At 38.1% G+C, this 21,559-nt stretch overlaps 5 protein-coding genes across 11 annotated transcripts; 4 read left to right on the forward strand and 1 right to left on the reverse strand.

Annotated features, from left to right (window-relative positions):
- Positions 1-26: 26 nt before the first annotated feature.
- On the forward strand, positions 27-1,336 carry LOC135127147 (large ribosomal subunit protein bL28m). Its single transcript, XM_064053498.1, has 6 exons — positions 27-230; positions 278-453; positions 499-757; positions 804-950; positions 1,003-1,181; positions 1,233-1,336. The coding sequence occupies exons 1-6, from the start codon at positions 219-221 to the stop codon at positions 1,282-1,284; spliced, it is 825 nt and encodes a 274-aa protein (XP_063909568.1). The 5' UTR covers positions 27-218; the 3' UTR covers positions 1,285-1,336.
- LOC135127082 (probable phosphorylase b kinase regulatory subunit alpha) lies at positions 1,328-7,522 on the reverse strand. Of its 4 annotated transcripts, XM_064053413.1 has the most exons (15): positions 6,700-7,521; positions 6,462-6,650; positions 6,261-6,413; positions 6,038-6,211; positions 5,488-5,701; positions 5,313-5,422; positions 4,804-4,951; positions 4,568-4,732; positions 4,353-4,520; positions 4,275-4,310; positions 2,297-3,148; positions 2,186-2,238; positions 1,975-2,124; positions 1,665-1,922; positions 1,328-1,617 (listed from the first exon to the last, which is right to left on the reverse strand). In XM_064053413.1, the coding sequence occupies exons 1-15, from the start codon at positions 7,426-7,428 to the stop codon at positions 1,390-1,392; spliced, it is 3,627 nt and encodes a 1,208-aa protein (XP_063909483.1). In that variant the 5' UTR covers positions 7,429-7,521; the 3' UTR covers positions 1,328-1,389. The 4 variants fall into 4 exon arrangements, with proteins under 4 accessions (XP_063909483.1, XP_063909474.1, XP_063909498.1 ...); XM_064053404.1 differs by lacking the exon at positions 4,804-4,951 and adding an exon at positions 5,115-5,262 and having other exon boundaries at positions 4,275-4,520; positions 6,700-7,522; XM_064053428.1 differs by lacking the exons at positions 4,275-4,310; positions 4,804-4,951 and adding an exon at positions 5,115-5,262.
- Positions 7,523-8,798: 1,276 nt separating this feature from the next.
- Positions 8,799-16,394, forward strand: LOC135127108 (cholinephosphotransferase 1-like). 4 transcript variants are annotated; one of them, XM_064053438.1, is made up of 9 exons: positions 8,799-9,228; positions 12,001-12,241; positions 12,290-12,448; positions 12,666-12,797; positions 13,990-14,121; positions 14,795-14,953; positions 15,004-15,129; positions 15,177-15,327; positions 16,118-16,394. In XM_064053438.1, exons 1-9 carry the CDS (start codon positions 9,014-9,016, stop codon positions 16,192-16,194), a joined length of 1,392 nt encoding a protein of 463 aa, XP_063909508.1. In that variant the 5' UTR covers positions 8,799-9,013; the 3' UTR covers positions 16,195-16,394. The 4 variants fall into 4 exon arrangements, with proteins under 4 accessions (XP_063909508.1, XP_063909521.1, XP_063909517.1 ...); XM_064053451.1 differs by lacking the exon at positions 13,990-14,121; XM_064053447.1 differs by lacking the exon at positions 12,666-12,797.
- Positions 16,395-16,416: 22 nt separating this feature from the next.
- Positions 16,417-18,456, forward strand: LOC135127128 (choline/ethanolaminephosphotransferase 1-like). Its single transcript, XM_064053474.1, has 7 exons — positions 16,417-16,956; positions 17,136-17,376; positions 17,422-17,580; positions 17,629-17,760; positions 17,891-18,049; positions 18,098-18,223; positions 18,273-18,456. The coding sequence occupies exons 1-7, from the start codon at positions 16,745-16,747 to the stop codon at positions 18,438-18,440; spliced, it is 1,197 nt and encodes a 398-aa protein (XP_063909544.1). The 5' UTR covers positions 16,417-16,744; the 3' UTR covers positions 18,441-18,456.
- Positions 18,457-18,947: 491 nt separating this feature from the next.
- LOC135127137 (choline/ethanolaminephosphotransferase 1-like) lies at positions 18,948-21,487 on the forward strand. Its single transcript, XM_064053486.1, has 7 exons — positions 18,948-19,162; positions 19,372-19,612; positions 19,666-19,824; positions 19,906-20,034; positions 20,934-21,092; positions 21,140-21,265; positions 21,313-21,487. The coding sequence occupies exons 1-7, from the start codon at positions 18,948-18,950 to the stop codon at positions 21,418-21,420; spliced, it is 1,137 nt and encodes a 378-aa protein (XP_063909556.1). The 3' UTR covers positions 21,421-21,487.
- The last annotated feature ends 72 nt before the right edge of the window (positions 21,488-21,559 follow it).

Consider the following 21,559-nt stretch of genomic DNA (forward strand, 5'->3'; position numbering starts at 1 on the left):
AATAAAAAAATTAACTTCTTTCAGAAAATTCGTCCCCAAAAACCACCAACAATAAAATTTCAAAGAAAATCAATTTTTAAGTTATAAAATAGTAAAAATATTAATGAACTTGAAATAATAGTGTAGTTTCCTGTAATTCGGCAGCTGTCATTTGGTCTCGTTCTGACTTTTAGGTTATCTAAAATTTGAAACAAATTTAACTTAAATTAGCGACAATAATGTCGTCAAAGGTGGGACTAACTGCGATTTACTATATAATTTAACGTAAACCTTACAGGCTATCAAGACTTTGGGTAAATTCATAAAACCGGGGTTGTTTGATAAAGGTACAGGAGCCTTGCTCCCTGAAGCCTACAAAAAGTTTTATAAAGAGTGGAGACTGACTGAACCTACAGTGGTTCATTACATACCAGAAGAGGGTAGATTCAAACGAGATCCAGTGACTGGCGAAGTGTAAGTTCTATGTATAATTGAAAATATTTTGACTTGATGTTGTAGACAACGTATCCAGAATCACCCCATTCCACTTCTTTTCATCAAAGAATCAAATGAGCAGATATGGGGTGGCGAGCAGGTGATACAAGGGTTTCAAATTAGAGACTGGCGTCGAAGACGCGTCCCGCATTTCTGGTGGCCCCACCTCAAGCGCTCAGTGGTGTACAGTGAAGTCCTAAATCAACATATTTCTGTGGTTGTTACAAACCGCACGATTAACTTAATTCATGCAAACTATGGGTTTGACCACTATGTTCTAAAGGTAATTTTAAATAAGCAAATAATCAGATATTGAAAATGTTTTTTAGACACCAGCATGTGATTTAAAATCACTTCTACCACTTACTTTGAAGCGGAAAATCTTGCAAGAATTACAGAAAGGTTGCCCCACTTATGAAGACCAACCTGAGAAACAAAAAGAAATTCATAATAAATATAAACAGTATTTAACTGCTGTATGTATATACATATTTCTATTTTAGTAATTTTTTCAATGTTTTTTTTCAGTATACTTCTGAAGAAATAGAATGGTATGGATATTCATTTACTCAAGCTTGTAAAAAACTCGAAGCCTCCATTGAAGCCAAAAATCAACCTATTCCTTTGAAAAGTGTGTATAGGTCAGAACTAATAGAAAAATTAAAAGAAGCTAAAATTTCCGCAAGTAGCGAAGAAGTCGCAGTAGGGTATGTAGACGCAATTTCTCTAAACGCAACTTAACATGTCTTGTTCAACAGGAACACCAGCACCTGGTTAAAAAAAATCAATCCTTTTTCCAAAGAAACATAAAAATAGTATCGCTATCGCTTTAGATGTAATAAATAAATTCGTCAACAGATAACTGTATTTTATTAACAACCCCACTCTAAACAATATCTAAATAACAGATCATAATTAACTGATGGTGCAGTCTAACTCTCCATGTTTCGGAAGACAATCCAACGTTACCGCTACAGCTCTACTCATATATGTCATAGTTCCATAACAGCCGCTAGGAGCGCTGTCGTAGAAATGTTGACAGATGTAGGCAGCGCCGCCACACAATAAACCTCCCATTTTTGACGTTTCTCTCAGTTCCTTTGGTTTACCACAACACAGTGTAGCGTCGCCATCACACTTCATCTAAATCAAAAAACCCAATATTTTGAGTAACACAAACAAGTACCAACCTGATCATCCAAAAACAACTCGTTGGCGATATGAACCAGATGCTCTATTTGAATCACGCCACCCAAAGATGGCGCTACGTTATATTCCGCCACTAATGTCAAAACCATCAAAGCTTCGACAATCAGTTGCCGATATTCGGGCTGTGGGATTGTATTTAAAACGGTTTCCACAGCAAGAGCGAACTTTAATTCGCCCGAGGTCATTTCTTGTGTTAGGCTTTGGGGTAAAACTTTTCCAGCGATGTCGATGCCTTGACACTGGAAAAAACATTGAGGAGTATTTTGATAAACGAGAGAATAACTATGTTACTTTTTCAAGGACGCTCCATACGCGAGGGTAGAAGTCACGTGGTACTCTGTTTAAAGCGCCATCTAACCGGCGGCGACGTAACCACTGACCTTGACGATCGGCTTCGATTAAGTCATCGGAGCTTTCAGCGCCTAGGCTGATGTGGCTTTTCTACAATTTACACAAAACAACTTAAGTGACACAAAAATTACATCTATTATGATAATTATACCTTACTGATACGGTTTGACTTGCTGCTAACGACTGAAAAGTTTCCTCTACCTACTGTAAAATTGGATGAATTTTAGAGTTTCTATTTTTTAGTTATTTTTAGTAGACTTACCACTACTAATTGCAAATTCTTTGCCACTAATAATATGATGCAGCAAATTCTTCATCTCAAACGGACTCAAATTGAGCAAGTGCTCCGACGCCTCATCCCCGTCACAAATCAACGTCCTCGACAACTCCGTCGCCATAACCTGAATAATCAACCCCACTCTTAATCTCAACATCTCCAAGAACAGCTGCGGCTCCGTCCTGATAAACATCGCCAAATAAACCAACAACTCCTGGGTCAACATCGCCGTACTGTCATCTTCGCCGTACGCCTCGTGGATCAACAACCTCAACTCGCTTTCGGGTAACGGCGCCGTAATCGTGTGCTCGTTATTGGGGGGCATCCCCACAGTGATTTGTTTTTGCCGCACCAGCAAATCCGTGACTGACTTCGCCAAGTCCTCCACTCTTTTCCCCAGCATGCCTGCGGTATGTCTGACCAAACCCCACATTTTCTGCTGGCAAGCTTTCTCGTATAACCCCTTGAGTAGGTCTCGGACGGTGACCGGTTTGCCGAAGTCTAGCATTCCCGTGTGGAAATCCAGACCCTTGGAGTCGACGAGGTACTGCAAGATGTCACCTTGTTCGTCTAGGGACTCGGATTCGCGCAGCATGGCGAAGAGCTCATCGACTTCGGTGTCGGCGTACTGTGTTTCTGAGTTGGTTTTGTGGCGGGTGACGCTGATGTTGGGGACGGTTCGTTTCTGGGTTAGGGGGTCGGTCTTTTGAGGCTCTGGGGACGGGGAGCGGGCGTGCTCGGCGCTGGCGTGGTCGACGCTGTCTTGCCAGTTGCTTGCTATGAACATGGAGCCGCGGCGTTCGATGGTTGCGTTACCTTCCATGCCCAGAGTTTCGGCTATACAGGATAGCAACGGGTCAATAAGAGATGTGCAGAGGAAATGTATTTGATGCTGTTGAGGTATGTTCCAACGGTAGTTTTTTAGTATGTAGATAGAGCAGCTTTCATAACGAAAGGGTACAGCTGGTGGGAGTGCGCACAACATTGTTTTGGTCTTACAAATATCGTGAGACCAGTGGCAGCGGCGATGAATATTTCGACTTTGAAATATCAAAATATTATTTGTGTTAATAATATTTATCAATTTTCTATTTTATTAGCGTTGTTGACATTATAGAAAATGAATTTAACGGTTTGTTAATGCTGTATTATGATGTATTAGTTGAATAAAAAACTAAGTAAAAGAAGTAAAAAGGTAACTTTTAGTGAGCAATGACAACTGATAAATTACGGTACAGTGTACAGTCAAAGCTATATAAACGACAATTATGCTAAAATATGAACTGTGATTATTATTTCGAGGTTAAAGACAGAAAACGTTAAGCCTTATTGTAATCCGACTTTATAGTATTGACAAATTGTGCCAGAAAATTAAAAACCATGTAACTATAGTCATGGGTTGCTAATTCTCAGGGTTTTATCCCCGCTTTTATCTAAAGATTTAACTGTTGATTTAAGACTAGTCGACTATAAAATAGCGTATGATACTGGTTTATAATGCGGGGTTCGTGAAATTTTTTACTCATGCTATAATCCCTAGTGTTATTTAAGCCTATTTTTTACCAAACAAATAAATTTATTTTTATTAAATGGTTCTGTATTCTATTGTAGAAATTGCTCTATTTTCCATTGTTTTTGAAAGAAATATAACTCAGTGGAAGCTGAGCCTCCCTTCTCAATACATCAATGTTACGCCACTGCTAGTCCGACTACAAGTCGCGCAACTTAAGCCCCGCCCCTGTACCCTTTCGTGGTGAAATTACTTCTACTTCCACAGTGACAGATCCAAAAGATCTCGAAACTGGTGTCACATTAAATTGTGGCTAAATTCACGTTGGAACATTCCTTGATATAAACTACGTGGTGAGTCAGATGAAGGGATTTATTCCCTGATGCCAACTGAACCCGACGCTTCTGGATCAACTTTCTACGTTTTCCTAATCAAAAATTGAGTGTTACATACCATGTTTTAGTAGAATCGGTCGCATGAAAATGTCACCTGAATTCAGTTTAAATAAAGCGCGCGAAACCGACAACTTACAGTCAACATTGATTGACCTGGTCTTCTTGATGGCTCCTCTGACCGACATTCTTCTCTTCAAGTGTTTACTTCTATTTCTGCCGCCAGAGTGCAGCAAAAGCGACGATTTGCTAGACAGTGACTTAACTAAGTGATCTTCAAGATATTGTCGCACTTGTGGGTTCAGCTCTAAGAAACATCATTTAGTCGTCGAAAAACGAAACATTCCGACTTACTGTCCGGCAAGCCGTCTTCGTGGCACCCTAAGAAGCTCAAATTGGTGACGCAACTAGTGCTCAGGAAGTCGTTGAGATTGCCCAGTGTGACCCTCGTGCCGTTGATGTACCCCGACTTCAACTTCTTCATTGTCGTGATCATCGCCAGAGGGATTTTCCCTTCGTCTAGAAAAGTAAAAGGGTGCACGGTTTGCTTGCGCAACTTTCCGAGTGTTAGGACTTAGCTGGGATATTACCTAGGTAGCTTTTGGCAGCAACAAGCGTAATGGTGGGTCTGCCAAGCATATTTCGCCAGTTCATTGTTAAGAAGGCGAAATGAGTCACTAACTTATCAGCCAAGAGAGCCATGTCGTAACTCGTGTAATACTCCTCCATATCAACATTCTAACAACCCCGGACGTAACATGCAACACACCACCACATACCATCTTAGCAAACAAGCAACACACAATAAAAATAAAATCAACTGATTCAAAAAAAAGAGAAGTCACGGACACAGTTAGTTTGAGACCCTTCAATTTCTACCAATCCCTAAGTCAAACAATACCTAAATGCACCCTCCTACAGGCTATTGTAACAAGTGGTCGGCCCAACATATTCTGCCAACTCGACTTCAAGAAATTTATCTCGCTCTTGCAAATATCTATCATCAGTTCATAGTCGCTCGCAATGTAATTGTGAGACATGTCCGTAAACTAATCAGTTTAAAATAAGACTAAAGCGTACAAAACATTTAACAAGTCACCTGTGGCGTGAAGGCGAAGATTTTGTCGCCGAGGGAGTAGAGCTTGCTGGTGCTGAGGATACCGACGTCGCGGGATTTGCGACCAGAGAGACCCAGCTTCTTATTCCTGCCTAAGAAAAACAAAGACAGTTATTGGCACGATCAGCAAGCAGCCTCGGCATTCGTCTCGGCGTACCTAGATATGTGTATAAATGTGACAATACTCGAGCGGGTTGAACCTCGATTGGCGCTACTTCAGTGATAGTTTGAACCAGGATGTCATGTTCGGCTAATTTGTCTCTAATTTCGTTGTCTTCGGCTAAAATCACGACTTGGACCACCACATCGGGCTTTTTTTCGGAGCACAGCCTACGATTGAGGGGGTCTAGTTCGCCAGGGGCCAGAAAACCCTAAATAAAATAAATCTGAACAAACGCCTCTAAATCGTCAGACATATTTAAAAATAGTTGCCATATGCAAGGTGATTATAAAAGATCGTATATCAAGGTGGCTTTGAAATTTCGTGAATTTTGCCGCTTCGTTGTGATGGTGATTACTCGTATAACCTAACCCCAAAATAAATTTGTCGCCGGTTTCGTGATCTACGCAAATTCTGTAAGTAGTTATTATTGATGCAGATATTTATTTATTTATAACAGTTGATTTCAAGGTCTTGCCTATCCCTATCACAAAATTAACAATTTTTGTATTTATAGAAATTTGCATCACACCTATTTGAAAATTACCTCTTGTAATAACTTTCCTACAATATACAAGGACTGCGCCCATAAAAATGGGCACTGTCCCAGCGCTTTCCTTTGTTGGGTTCCCGGTTCTTTGTACTCAGCTGCCACAGACTCTGCAGGTACTGCATACAACTCAGGAACTAATCTCAGCCCATCTTCAGTCCTAACCATTATCTGCAATCACAACATTAATTTCATCCCAAAATTAAACAAAAAAAAGTACATCCTCCAGTTGACGCGTATATTCTGCAGCCCCTGATTTATTACCTCTAAAACAGTGATCTAAAATTAAATTACAGAAAAACAAAGGCCATTCGCATTCGATGTTTTGGAACATTCTGAGCTCCCAAGGCTCATAATACAGTCTTCTAGGATCCTACAAAATTAATTTTTGATACACCTCAAGACTTGAATATAAATTTACTTCTTTTGGGGTTTTATAACCATCCCTGAGGAATCGCTTACAGCCATAGCGACCTTGTAATTTCTCTATAATCTGATCCCTGGTATATTGGAGAAGGCCAGGGTCATCTACAGCAAAAGCTGGAAAACTTATCACTGCCAATAAGCCACTGTCAATTTCCTTGGAGCTGGATTCTCTTGGAAGCATTGACTGGAAATTTACATAACAATAAAACTACAACAAAAAGGGAAAGAAATACTTGTAAGACAGCCTGGCATTTTTGGGCTTCATCTGCCAACACATGTATAATACTATAAGGGCCCCCTCTGGCCCCAAACAAGTCCAACTCATTCATGGCTTCCAAAGCAGCCTTTGCCATTCCTATGGAACTAGCATTTAACTCAGGTAACCCGTGATTGGTTTTATCCCCCCTTTCCCAAATACCATAATCTGGAGTGCAATAAGCACACTCAATATAAAACACCAAATTCTGTATAAACGCAACCTCATCTAAATTAAAAACTATCTGCAACCCGGATGCAGTCATTTGTGCTAATATTAACAAGTACAGTGATATAGCATCAATTTGTAGGTGGCCCCATTCATTGTCCCCAACCACGATCTGTCCGGTAGTTGAGGCGTACTTGGCATGCAACGAATCCAAAGGATTTTGTGTTTGTTTAAATCGTTCAACTTTGTCTTTTTGTTGCATCATGGCCATTAAAAGACCCCTCATTAGTTTGACACAGGACTGCTCCAGTTCGTACGTTTTGGCTCTATCTTCGTCTTGATCAGCCATTTTCTTGTAGGACATTGAGAGCCCCCATACCGCTAGTATGCAGTACACATTATCGCGGATCCACGCGTGGCTGTTTTGACTGCTAGCTGGGAACAATCCTGTGACTGGGTGTTGGTTGGACATGATGATTCGATGGACTACGCGCTGGTAGTAGTCGAGGCGCACCCCCGAATTGCTTCGGCTCCGCATTTTGATACGAAAAAACAAAATCACAGAACTACACACATACTAAAAATGGTTAAAAAAAACACAAAGACATTTCAATGTCATTGGAAATGTCAGTTATTTTTGTAAACAGTCGTAGAGGTTATGTGGACACCGACGTCGAACTGCCAATAGAAATAGTAATTTTGATCACGCGACAAAGATTTTCGTTGCTATTGGTGCAATCGCAACTGGTGCTATTTGCTGTCAAAATTAAAATGCAGCAGGTTGGCAATTCTGCGTTTTTCTGTTATTGTTTAATTCGAAAATGAATCAACTTTTTCTATTTGTTGTCTCACTTTGAATCATTGTATCCTTTACATTATTGGACGTTATATAAGTTTTAAAAACAATGAGTGGTAGAGGCGCCACACCACCGAATAAGGACCCATCAAGAAAACCCCAAAGTTCGTCAAAGTTTCGAACACCACCAAATTTAAACTCGACCCATTTAGATGCGTCAGTAAGGGGTTCTAAAACTCGAAGCAATTCAAAATTCATTAGGGGTACGTCTTGCTCACACTTGGATGTAACTGGAATTGGTGGCGCTTCTCGTGTACCTGCAGTTAAAGCAAACTTGACACCACAGGTGGATTATGAGCTTGAATGTGATTTGGCGGACTGCGATTATTTACAAGCTTTGATGAAGAAAGCGATTGCAGCTGAAGGAGTGGAGAAGCACGAAGAAGAAATTAATGATCAACTGGCAATTCAGAGGGATAATTTGTTTAAAAGCAGGTTGAAGTGTAAGGAAGCTACAGAAGAGTTGACACGACTGGAACAACTAGAAGAGGTGAATAAGCTTGTTGAGACTATGAAAAACAACTTTGATCGGTTTCATGCACTGAAGGGAAATATTGATTTGGAAGAGACGTTGGAGCAAGTGCTGTGTTTGTTTCAAGCGTTTTGTAGCAGATTGACTGTGAAGAATGTTAAACCACTTCAGACTGAAGAAGACTTTAGGAAGCTGGAAGTAGTTTTAAAGGAATGCTTAACAGCGTTTCAGAGACTGAATTTACAAGATAGAAATCCAAAACAAGTGAATCATTTAGCTGAGGTTATGAGGAAGTATCAAGAACAAGTACGGCAAGCCGCTGAAAAACAAAAATTTATGAATAGTGCCCAAGAAAACGAGGTGTTTAAGTTATTTAAATCATTATCACAGAAGTATGTAAAACGGGAGCAGTATAAGATAGCTTGCGATGAAATATCTTAGGTGTTTATACTGGGAATTAATTGTACAGATTTGTAAAAAATATTTTTGTAAAACTTATAAAGTTTCTGTTTAATTCGTGTTCCCAAGTGGCGGCACTGTAGCCACATCTGCTGCATAATTGCGTTACCTTGACCACCACAATATGGCGTGATCCAATTGACACGAGAAGTTTTGATACATCATCCGTTGCTAATTGCCAATTGTGGATGGTCCTGATTTTGTGTGAATTATTAAGGCGCAAAACTTTTCAAATAAGCTAACGTTGAATTCAAGTTTTAGTTCGTTTTAAGTGAATATTTGTGATTATTGGACATTTTCTGTGATTGTATTTAATGTGTGGTTAAGCTTTTAAGCATGATGAAGTTGTATAAAGAAAGACTGCTGTCGGATGCCCAGTTAAAACGTTTAGGTGAACATCAGTATTCATGTCAAAGTGTTAGTATAATGGACAAATTATTGCAACCCTATTGGAATTGGTTAACGTCAAAAGTGCCCATTTGGTTAGCACCTAACCTCATCACCATTTTGGGGCTCGTTGTAAATATTGTCACCGCTTTAATTCTAATATGGTAAGTCCGGTGGTCATTTACATTATTACGTTCCCGCGTTTTTTCTTTAATTGTTAAAGTTCGAATATTAGTGTTTATGACTCCTTTAAGTACGTAATAAAAGTATGTCTAATTTAAAATTTGTAACATATAATTATTTATTTATTCTATGTATGTTTAGGATTATGGCGACGGAATGATTTGTTTTTAATGTATTTTATTGTGGCGTCGAAATTAATGCGGCATTGTTCAGGACTATCAGATTTGCATCTTTTTTTCCATATCAATGACCGTCATTCTACTTTATGCGTGTGTTTAAACGGTAATTTGCAGAGTCATGGGAGCCCCCATAGATCAGGAAGGTCACAGTGGTTAGTTAAGTCCTGATTTGTATTAATCATGAACTTTCTGCTACCAACGTTCAACCTCACTGGGTTTTAAAACGACACAAAAAACCACTGTTAAATTACGAATTATAAGGAAACAGTTTCCTTTGATCAACATGCATGTGCAACTTTAATAAAGTGAATTGTTCCCAATTTGCAATATTCAATTTCTAAAATGAAAGAGAACTTTCTCAGCGGCTCCGTTAATTTTTATTTTAGTTAAAGCGCTTTCATATCTGGAGGACATATTTCCATATTTATTCCATTTGAAAGCGTTTCATACCTTTGATTTTTGTAATTTATGAATTTAAGAACGTAGTTGGAAGAACGTGTTTACGGTTTAATTAGAACAGTCAACGTAATGGCGTTAATTAACTGCAGGTGCGAATGTAACGGTTGCACTATAAACATTCAAGCTGTTATTTATAAAAAGTGATTATTAAATTGTGGCTAACTTGATCCTCGTGGTTCTGTTTTCGCATTACTGGTTGCAAGTAGTCGTTAAAAAATTGTTATCTGTAGTAGTAATTATAAAGATAAAAGATACAACTTTCGTATTATGTAATGCCAACTATAACACGAAAACAAATATTTGTTTGTTGGAATAAACTAGAAAAGTGCAACGGTAGAACAGGTTTTCTAACCCTATTAACTGTTCTTTTCATCGCTAGAGGCAAAAGTTGTTTTCTATCCCGTCGTTCTTGGCAACAGCAAAATATACAAAAATAAACTACGCCCCCGTTTTACTTAGATTAGAAATTATTGTTCGCTCTCTCGCTTTCGCTCAGGAAACAGGCGATGCACTTTACAATTTTATACAGTCTTATATTTTTCCGTATGTTGCATAAACTGTGCCAAAATTAGTCAATAAAAACGTGTTTGCTGCTTAAAAACTGGCGTCGAACAATGGAACTAATCAGTTTTTATTTTGCTACTTAAACGTATCGTATTACTTTATCTTCACTTTTGGACCGTTTTATGTTTATTTGACGCAAGATCTGATAAGAGGTCGCTTAGAATGATGCCGTAATTTAATTTTTTATCTGCAGACGAAATTAAATTGGCTCTAATAATTGCGCTCAAGTGACTCGGTCATCTCTGTTATCACTATTCGATGGAGTTGAAATGGTTTTTGTGGCGTACGAAACGTGGTATAATTAAGAAATCAATTACGACAGAAATTCTAAAAGAGAAAAGAGGAACTTTAAGTAACGGACGATTTTTCGGTTGACGTAAGACAGAATTTAATGAAAATTTATTTGGCGAACAAAAGATAAATCAGGTGTGCGTATATTTTTAGGCTTAGTACTTTAATTTTTATCAGTTTTCAGTTTGTGGGTCAAGATGATTTGTAAACAATAGATTATCAGTGAAATCTCTCGCTACTAAGATTATTTATCCCTTTCTATCTTTTGTTTTTTTTATATATTTACATAGTCATTAGAGACGAGGGAAGTTCTGTCTACATGACTTGAAGTGTTAGTTGAAAATTTAATACAACATAAACGTACTTTCATTTATTAAAATAATTTTGTTTCCAGATAACGTTAATGTTTGGTCTAGACGAATCGCACTGTGTTTTTAAACGAATTCACACTTAAATTGCGAGTGTGAAGGCAGGAAAGTGATCAATAATTTCATTTAGACTAAACGTTTCCGTATGAGGTAATATAATTCAACTACATTAGCCGATTACAAAATTACAGTTAACACTAATAACGTTATTCAATTATAGGTGTGTTATCGTGGGTAATTTATGTTGTCTGTCTGTATATCGTGTTGTGTCTTCAACATGGGTGTAGTTAAAAAAAAGCGATATTGATAATCCTATCCGTATCCCATTAAACAAACATAAAAGAAAAAAACAACCAAGATTATTTCAAGTTGTACGACGTGTGTAGATAACACACAATACATGGAAACTTGATAATTTTATTATAGGGGACGATGTGACAGTTCCAGTGGTGGATAATTAATCATTTGTGACGATAAACGCTATAAATGCAGTTGTAGAATTTTATCGCAATAAAAGCGTTTATCTTATGCTTACCTTTTTGTATTTAATTCATTGCATGAGTGAGTTCCTTTTATTTCCTCATTGCACTTTTGTGGAAAAGAAAACACCAACACTTTTAAATATTTGTCGTCAGTGGTAGTTAAGCTTTATTGCCAGTGAAGTAATGATTTTAAACAAATATTTATAAACATTTGTATTTGTCTCCTTGGACATTTTTTTGGTAAATACACATATCACTCGCGCAGTACAGACTATATAAAATTTAACTTTTGCAGATAACATGTGGTCGTGTTTCTCATTAAAATATATTAAACTTAAAGCTTTAAGTACGCCGGAAATACGAACTGCTGTAAAAAATAATCAAAAAGTATTTTAAAATTTATTTTATAGGTATTCACCAGACGCAAAACAGGACGCTCCGCGGTGGGCGTGTGGGTTGTGCGCTCTGGGCCTTTTTGTCTACCAAAGTCTAGACGCGATAGACGGTAAGCAGGCCAGGAGAACCGGGACGGCCAATCCCCTAGGTGAATTGTTCGACCACGGCTGCGACTCGATATCCACCGTCTTCGTGGCCTTATCGGCGACCATAGCCATCCAGCTGGGCTACTATCCAGGATGGATGTTTTTCCAGGTTGGTACAGAAGCCCAGCTCACCCAGAGAAACAACTTGCTTTTGTAGTGCTTTTGTGCTATGACACTTTTTTATTGTGCCCATTGGCAAACCTACGTGTCCGGGACGTTGCGCTTCGGGAGAATCGACGTCACGGAAGCCCAGTACACCATCATGGGTATTCTCCTGGTGTCCACCGTCTGCGGGCCTAGGATATGGTCGACAAAGGTAAGGGTCTGAATGTTCGCGTACTAGTACAGGTTCCGGCACTTTAATTTGTTTCATTGGACGATTGCGAATTTTAGATGTCGGTGTCTGTAGACTATCACATTTTAAAAATATTTTCAGAACGTTTGAGGACGTATAGGTGTCGTGTTTTTTAAAATGTGTTTTCAGAATTTGATCATGGATTAATTTTAAGTGTTTTTGCTCATTTTTTGTGTAGTTTTTTAGCGGTACTGTGTATTTGTGGTATTTAATACCATTAAGCACTATAGTGTGCGGCCTGTGGTCGCTTTACCAAAGTATTATTGTGATATGCACTGGAGGTGTCGGCAAGAACGGATCGACTGTCGCTGTAAGTTTTCAGACACACTTCTGCAGTAGCATGGACAAATAAAATGCCTGCAAGCCTACAGAGCGTTCAATTTTTAAACTAACATTTTCGTTTGTTTCGACTTATTATTTTAGGACCAGTTCAGTCAGGGTGCATGGGGATGTTAGTTTTGTTACGTTTTGTAAAGAACAACACATTACTATACGTTGTTCTTGACAGATTTGTTTGAGCGGCTTTTAGCAGCGATTGGTATTCATTAAAAAATATCAGACGTTTTGTTAGTTCGTTTGTTCCACTACTAAATATCAGTGAGATGTAGGTAAATACTGCAGTAAACATCCAACTTTGTGTTAACAGCACTCTGGGAAGATTCCGGGAGCGTTACGAAGGCAAATTGTATTTTCACCAAATGGACAAAGAGCAAAACTGGATTTCTAAATTAATTATATGCTTTCTCATTATTTTTTGTAAATGCCAATAATCGTACATAATATATTTTTTGTTTGGTTATACTGCCAACTGATGGCGTTTGTTACAGCCTACTCCAACTCAAATAGTTTTCGACCTTGCCTTGATGTTGATTTAATGGTTAACGTTTATATTACTAGAGTAATACGAAGGAATTCTAATTTTATCAATTGCACTGTTGACAATAATTTAATAACACAAAGGCCCGGTATTTTATTTGTCGGTTAAGGCAAGAAATTATGTTTAACGAAAAAAATTGGTCGAAGGTTATTCCTCAGAACTTCAGAATTATAAAAAAAATTAGCAATTTTTGTTGTCTGATGGATGACCTTTTAACATCTAGGGGAACTCTTATAACTGAGGAAAACCTAGAAAAAGTAGCAATTCTTATTAGAAATTCCCGAAGTTGTAAAAACCAGTGCTGTAAATAACATTTTTTTGTTTCTTTAATTTTTTGAGTTTTTGAACACCAGGTCAAGTAAATTTTTTTTAGAAACTACAGTTTTGCCGACCGTATTTTTTTAACGATTGATGTGTGTACACTTTGCCTTCCTAGTGGAAGTTCAGTTTACCTCATGGCACTGTTTCTGTTTTGTGCTTACATAATCGATTTGTTTTGATCATCGGTCGACTAACAGGTGGAGGATTCGAATCATCTTTTGAGTAAGTGATTCCTTACTCAGGTTGGTTGGAGCAATTCCGGGCGATCCTTACCGTCGTGTAATATTTACACGAACTTTTCTAGGTGTTCGGCTATTCTTTCGATTGGTGTCACGTGATGGCTACCGTGTTTTCCCTGGGATATCTCAACTTGTTTTACACCTTAGTCGAACGCATCAAAATGGGCGGATGCGGCAAGAACGGATCGACGGTCGCTGTAAGATTTCTAACTGGTTGTGGGCTAAATGGTTCCTGCGGATAAAACCTGTACATACACTGGGCTCTGGTGCAAGCTTGATTGATCTTGTTTTATGAATTGTACATAGGCGTGCTTGCAGCACGACCAACGCGTCTTCGTGTCGAGGACGCCTTGGTCGTCGGTTGCTTTAAAGTTTATAAAGACTGCTGCTGTGTGTGTCATTGTCACTAAATTTGTCATTCGTGGTCAAGATACCCGGCTTGGAAATGGAGGTGAAATGGATCCCCATGGGCATGGGGTGGGCAGTCGCTCTTCTGCTCGTCCAAGCTAACGTTTCTATTATTTTCACGGGAGGAGTGGGCAAAAATGGATCAACGGTCGCTGTAAGATTGCTCCAATGTCAACCTGTTGTAAATAGTAGAGATTGCACGTTTGATGAAAGTTGATTTGACCCAAATCACCATAACCCGTCAACTTTCGTCCGACATTATGCATGCAAGTCCGAGCTTCCTTACGCTGTTGCTTCTAATCCCGCTTGGAGGTGTTTAACAGACCGAAAAAATCGTCAACTAGATGGCGCAGTTTCATTACTTAAGCTGGTCATGCGCACTACTAACTTGACGATTTTAGCGGTTGTGGCGACCGTAAGGTTGTGTTAACAATGGCTACATCCGTTTGTGGGTTGTAACAGGGAACAAGTGTCTTATCGCCGATTATACCGTTCTCAATGGTGCTCGTGCCTGCGTTTATAATTTATCAAAAGTCGACGGAACACGTCTACGAAGAGCACCCGACGTTGTATATTTTGGCCTTTGGGTTAGTAGCTGCTAAAGTGACTAATCGTCTTGTGGTAACTTAAACCCTCGGTTTATATGTTTAAAATTAAGAATGCACTTCTAGGTTGCTCATATGACGAAAAGTGAAATGGATTATATGGATTGGTCGCTTTTAGGACCGACGATGCTCTTCTTGAACCAGTACTTTAATACTTTCGTAAAAGAGTACTATATTTTGTGGTTGTGTTTGGTAAGTGGAGCGAGAAGATTGTCAGGTGGGTTAACCACGTTTTTCAGATATGGGTGGTGATAGATTTGCTGCGATATTGTTACCAGATTTGTATGGAAATTTGTGATTACCTTCGTGTGGAGTTGTTTAGAATACCGTATCCAGGAGGCCCGCAGCGGGCCGCCCCTCCATTGCTCCATCTTCCTACAGAGAAAAACGGTACGAACATTAAGTCAGTAAAATCACGTAAAAGTAAACATTATTAAATCTAACACCAATGTAAACTCTCTTCTTCACTTCAACCAAGATATTTTTTTTTAAATCGTTAGTGCCAAACATGGACAAGGTGTTTTACTTAGGATATTCCAATTGTGATGATTGTGTTAGTTGAAAATTGATAATTTTATTGTTTGTTGGCCACACGTTTTTGTTGTATATAATTGATGTTTTTTAGTTAAATTCTCTCACACATCAATGACAGTTACACATCACTACTAATCATTCGAATAATTGTACGGCTTTTGTAAATAAAATCTGGTATCGGTCTGGTCGTTCTAGCGTCAATAAATCCGAATCTCTCGTTTCTGTCCACCGAGAGTATCATGTGTCCTGTCAATATATAATTTTGTTTTAACAATGTATTGTCATGATGGATATTTGAATGTTTAGCAAGAAACACGCACATCGGATTTGTTATTACACTGATGTAAACTTTGACATAAAATATTATTAATTTATTTTGCTCTATTATTTTTGATCCTTTCCTTCACTTGTAACATTTCCCACACGTTGTTAACTCGGTTGAGGCCTGCTAGTGCTTGTGCTTAACTCACACACGTGTCATTAGTGCTTGTGAATCGGCACCTTTTTATTTTCAGTGGGATAATAAGCATCTGGATACTTGCAATTGATTGGTGTAAGGGTGAATGTGCTTGTCATGACCAGTTACTAACACGCTAGAACGGATACCACGAGTTGTATTTATTTTGTTAGTCACAATTTTTTTTAGGTAAATCTGAAAAGAAAATGCACTGTTCAGATGGAGAAGACGTTGTGCCTTTGTTACAGTCTGACGAAAACTTATAAACATTTGGACTATTGCCGCAAGTGTGCCTTGTTCGCTCTCGTTGACCAGCAAAAGAACATATTTTCTGAAGTATTTTTGGAGTATTGTCATTTTTTAATTTATTTTAATTCTATTTTCATGTCACTACTTAACAAACTAGTTACTGTGAATTGTATACATGTTCCTTGCGAAAAGAACAATATTAAATTTTTTTGCTTAATCTTCATTTTTTACTAACCCGATGGCACACGAAGCTTGACTCTGGTCATGCATTTTTATACATTGGAGCAAATCACGCCATGCATGAAATGCACTTTGGTAAGTACTGCATGACGTACAGCGTTAAATCGACGAATTCGAGGACCAATCAAATCGATCATCTATAACGAGCTTAAGTCGCTACTGCACGGAGTCGCCACATTATGCAGACTTTACAGTGTTTGCATGTCGCATATCAGTGTTCATTTCCATATCGCTCAGGACATAAACATTGCGATAGTGTTCAGTGAGCACTAAAGTGTATCACTACTAACTTGTGTTGTGATAGGACACGCTGACGTTTCAAGCAAAATGAAGTTCTATCACGGAAAGATACTTTCCCGGTCCCAATTAAAATGTTTAGCTGAACATAAATATTCGTGTGAAGGTGTTGGTGTGTTGGACCCAGTTTTACAACCCTTCTGGAATTGGCTAACCCTGAAAATGCCCATGTGGTTGGCGCCCAATCTGATCACTGTTCTGGGATTAGCTATAAATATCGTCACCGCTTTAATACTCGTCATGTAAGTTTCTTGATAAATGTTGTAATTATGTATTTGATAGTGTCACACTTTATACATTCATTTAGTTGTATCAGTAATGTAAACGTTAACCTCAATTATTACGTAGTGTAGTTAGATAGAGAACCACCGAATTTTAAAAAACAAGATGGCGGAATGTATTCACAGCAACAAATCTCTAGGTACTCACCAGACGCAAAACAAGAACCCCCTCGGTGGGCCCACTTTTTGTGTTTTCTGGGACAGTTCATCTACCAAAGTTTCGACGCAGTCGACGGAAAACAGGCTAGAAGGACCGGAACGGCCAACTCTCTTGGGGAATTGTTTGATCACGGCTGCGACTCGGTGTCCATGGTTTTCGTTTCATTGTCGCTACTGGTCGCAGTCCAGTTGGGGTACTACCCCCAATTAATGCTTTTTCAGGTTGGTGTTCGCCGCAAAAATTCAAAAAACTAATTTACCTCGTAGTGCTTTGTCGCCTTGGTGTGTTTTTACTGCGTACACTGGCAAATTTACGTTTCGGGGGTATACCGTTTCGGAAAGATCGACGTTACAGAGGCTCAGTGCGCTGTAATGTTTAGCCATCTAGTTACTGGTGTCTTTGGTCCCAGCATATGGTGGACGAAGGTAAGTAACGGGACCTTCGTATTTTCTGTATGGTTTGTGTTGTATCAGGTACCTGGGACGGAACTTGAGTTGGTGTGGCTTGCCGTGGTTGTAGCAAGTGTGGTTTCTTTTATCCTGGTACTACCAAATCTACGCAATATTCTGACGAAAGGAGTGGGCAAAAATGGATCAACAGTTGCTGTAAGAGAACGTCTTGGCAGGTAGCATTAAGTGTGTGTGTCGAAACAACGCACCAAAAACGTGGTGACGTCATCTCAAAAATTATTAAATAAATCTTAAATAAAATTTGTTAGATATTTCTTTTTAACAGGGAACAAGTGTCCTATCACCGTTCATACCACTTTCGATCGTACTTCTCTCCACGTACGTTATTGCTCAAATGTCCACGGAACACATATACGAAGAACATCCAATGTTGTATATTTTAACTTTTGGACTAATAACTTCCAAAGCGACTAACCGCATTGTGGTATTTGCCAGATTTGTGCCTTTTTCTCGATTAAACGCACTTTTGTAGGTTGCTCACATGACAAGAAGTAAACTGGATTACGTAGATTGGTCGCTTCTAGGGCCCGCGATGCTCTTTTTGAATCAATACTTTAATAACTTTTTAAAGGAACACTATGTTTTGTGGCTGTGCCTGGTAAGATGATTTTGAAAACTAAAAATGACATCACAATAGTCATTTTTAGTTATGGGTAGTGATAGATTTCCTGGCTTACTCTCATCAGATTTGTATGGAAATCTGTGATCATATCCAAGTGGATTTGTTTAGAATACCGTATTCTAAAGAGTTACGAAAAAACTCGCACTCAGACATCCGTTTTCATAAAAATAAAGACAATTCACACATTCATTAGTTAAAATTATGTAAATATGCCTTTTTTGCAATAAAATATATGGACTTAATTCGCCTCGCTATCGTTCGGAGTTAATCGTCCACACTCCGTCACATAAAGTTTGACATTATGGAAATTTATTCTATATTTTGAATCCCCGAAACCAGCACATCACAGAACACAAAGAATCGAAAAAGCTGCAAATGGGAAAAATAAAATTAATAATAATAAGTCGACTTTATGCTGACGTTATTATCCTCACATACCAATCCTCAAATATAAACCGCGAAGTTGGCTTCCATCGATATACAAACCATACAAACTGTAGATATGTCAGTAATATAATAATTTACGGTTCTTATCAATACGCATGCGCCAGTATTACCGAATTATGCATTCAAATTGTAAAAAACATTCGTTTTTCGACCATTGCCTTATTAACAGTGTTTCCCTTATCGTAAACGTCGCATTTACAACTATCCCGCACGTGGTGCACACTAACGTACCTTCGCTTCAGTACTCGCAACGATGAAACTGTGTAAAATACGGCTACTATCTAACAACCAATTAAAAAATTTACGCGACCATCAATATTCATGCCAAGGTACTACTATTCTGGAAAGACTTTTCTTGTTGTCCTATTGGGACTGGTTAACGTTGAAAGTGCCCATTTGGATCGCACCGAATCTCATCACAGTTGTGGGACTCATCGTCAATGTTGTGACTACTTTGATTCTTGTATGGTAAGTACTTTTTGTAAAAACAGTTGTCCAGTTAATTTTTTTGCGATATATTTACTTGAGTGCGCTTGTATGTCTAAAAAATTGAAATCCTTGATTCTGATTGGTGACGATAATGACCGCCACATTAATCGAAACAGTAGAGATAATTTCAATGTCGCTTTAATGATTTTTTTTTGTATGAAATACGTGTTAAGTGCGTTTAATTTTAGGTATTCGCCGGACGCAAAGCAAGAAGCTCCCAAATGGGCGTGCGGATTTTGCGCTGTGGGCATTTTCATCTACCAAACTTTGGATGGAATAGATGGAAAACAGGCTAGAAGAACTGGTACAGCCAATCCTTTGGGCGAACTGTTTGACCATGGTTGCGATGCTATATCTATAGTACTTCTGGCTGTCGCACTATGTATTGGCTTCCAAGCTGGCGACATCCCAGAAGTAATGCTCATTTCGGTTGGTAAAATAACAGCTGCTCTAAGGACTGATCGAAATAAGTTCAATTTTAGTGTTTTCTTGGTATGACGCTTTTTTATTTGGCCCATTGGCAAAAGTACGTTTCGGGAACCTTACACTTTGGACATATCGACGTCATAGAGGCCGAGTTTGCCACTTCATGCATTCTTTTAGTGTCTTCTGTTTTTGGACCTAGTGTTTGGTCAACGAAGGTGAGATTTCAACACCTCATGCTATATCTGTAATCAAATTTGGAAGTCTAACTTGTGGAGTCACTTATTTTCTTATTGCAGATCTTTGGACTACAAATGGAGATGAAGTGCATAATTTTAATCATAGCTGGAATTAATGCTTTTTTTATTATTGTAACAAGCTTGTCCGTTATCTTCAGAGCGACAGTGAAAAACGAATCGACAGTTGCTGTAAGATTGAATCGTATTTTCTGTTTGATATAAATAACTTAATATTATTTCAATACAACTAAGGAAAATGTGTACTCGTGCGTGGAGTGATAAATCTTGAAAATTTTTTTTCTGCTTAATTGTCTTCTTTTTTGAACATTCTCAATCAAAAATTTACCGCTTCACGTACGGTCAGTCGGTATGAAAATTCGTAAGATACTTGGTTTTATTTTAACATTTTAAAAAGGGTTTTTACAGTGATCAATTTTTTGTAAGGTTATATGGCAGCAGTTTAATTTTTTACTATTCATTTAGAGTGGTTTCGGTACCCCAGTAAATCACTTGCAATTGTTCAGATTTAGAAGGTCAACAGAACCGGCTTCAGATTTTGTGATAAAATTTTAGTGGTAGCAAATGGAAATAGAGTATTAAAATTACAAGAGAAAAACAAGCGAAATTAAATTATGCCACCCTCTACCAACAATTTTAAAGAACAAAGAATTTACATGAAGTTGAATTATGCCTTGTCCAAGTTACTGGTTACTTAAAACAATTAGCTTTGAGAGTTTATTTCGTGGACTGTCCCCAGCTTATCCTAAATAAACACATGATAAATAAACAAAATGCATCCCCTTAGGGAACTACCAACTACCAGAAAAGAACTAAACTTGCACGTGGTTGCTTATGTTTAACGATTTTCTTAATGAACATTTTTTCACACAGGAAAAGCTAAAAATCGGAAAAACATTAATAATTAATTACGCTCGTTGGTGGGAGAACTGTGGCGTCGGTACAATTCAGGTTCATTTAAACAATTTTTTAGCGCGAAATTTTAGTTCAAACTGGGACACCACAGTTTATTTAAATGTTAATTAATTAATTTTATAATGAATATTTTCTATAGAGTTTATATCCATTAGGGAACGAATGCGTTATCGCCTGCCATACCACTTTTAATCATCGTTGTGTTCACGTTCATTATTTGGCAACAGTCAGCAGAGCATATCTATGAAGAACATCCGTGTTTGTTTATTTTAACATTTGGATTAGCAACGTCCAAAGTGTGTAACAGTCTTATGGTAAGTCTTCATTTGATGGATTTTTGAAGCTAATATTGTGTTTATAGGTTGCTCAAATGACGAAAAGTGGAATTAATTACATCAATTCATCACATTTAGGAGCTTTTATTTTTTTCTTGAATCAGTGTTTTGGTCCTTTTGTAAAGGAGTACTACCTTCTGTGGTTCTGCTTAGTAAGTTAATATCCACGAAGCTCTAGACTGCTAACAGACATTTTTAGGTTTTGGTACTAATCGATTTGCTGCTCTACTGTTATCAGATTTGTGCAGAAATCAGTGATTATCTTGGGGTGAAAGTCTTTAAAATACCCTATTTAGAGCAACCATGAGCATCTTAGGTATTTAAATACGTCATTCACTTTGTGTCAAATAATAAAATAAGTATAATAATTTGATTCTCTTAGACATAAATATATTTTTAGATATCAAGTTATCATTATTTTTCAAAATTCGACGATTTTAACGCCC

This window comes from Zophobas morio, unplaced genomic scaffold (genome assembly GCF_036711695.1).
Source record: "Zophobas morio isolate AGI-343-1 ecotype UQ-CSIRO unplaced genomic scaffold, CSIRO_AGI_Zmor_V1 ptg000002l, whole genome shotgun sequence".
Taxonomy (NCBI): Eukaryota; Metazoa; Arthropoda; class Insecta; order Coleoptera; family Tenebrionidae; genus Zophobas; species Zophobas morio.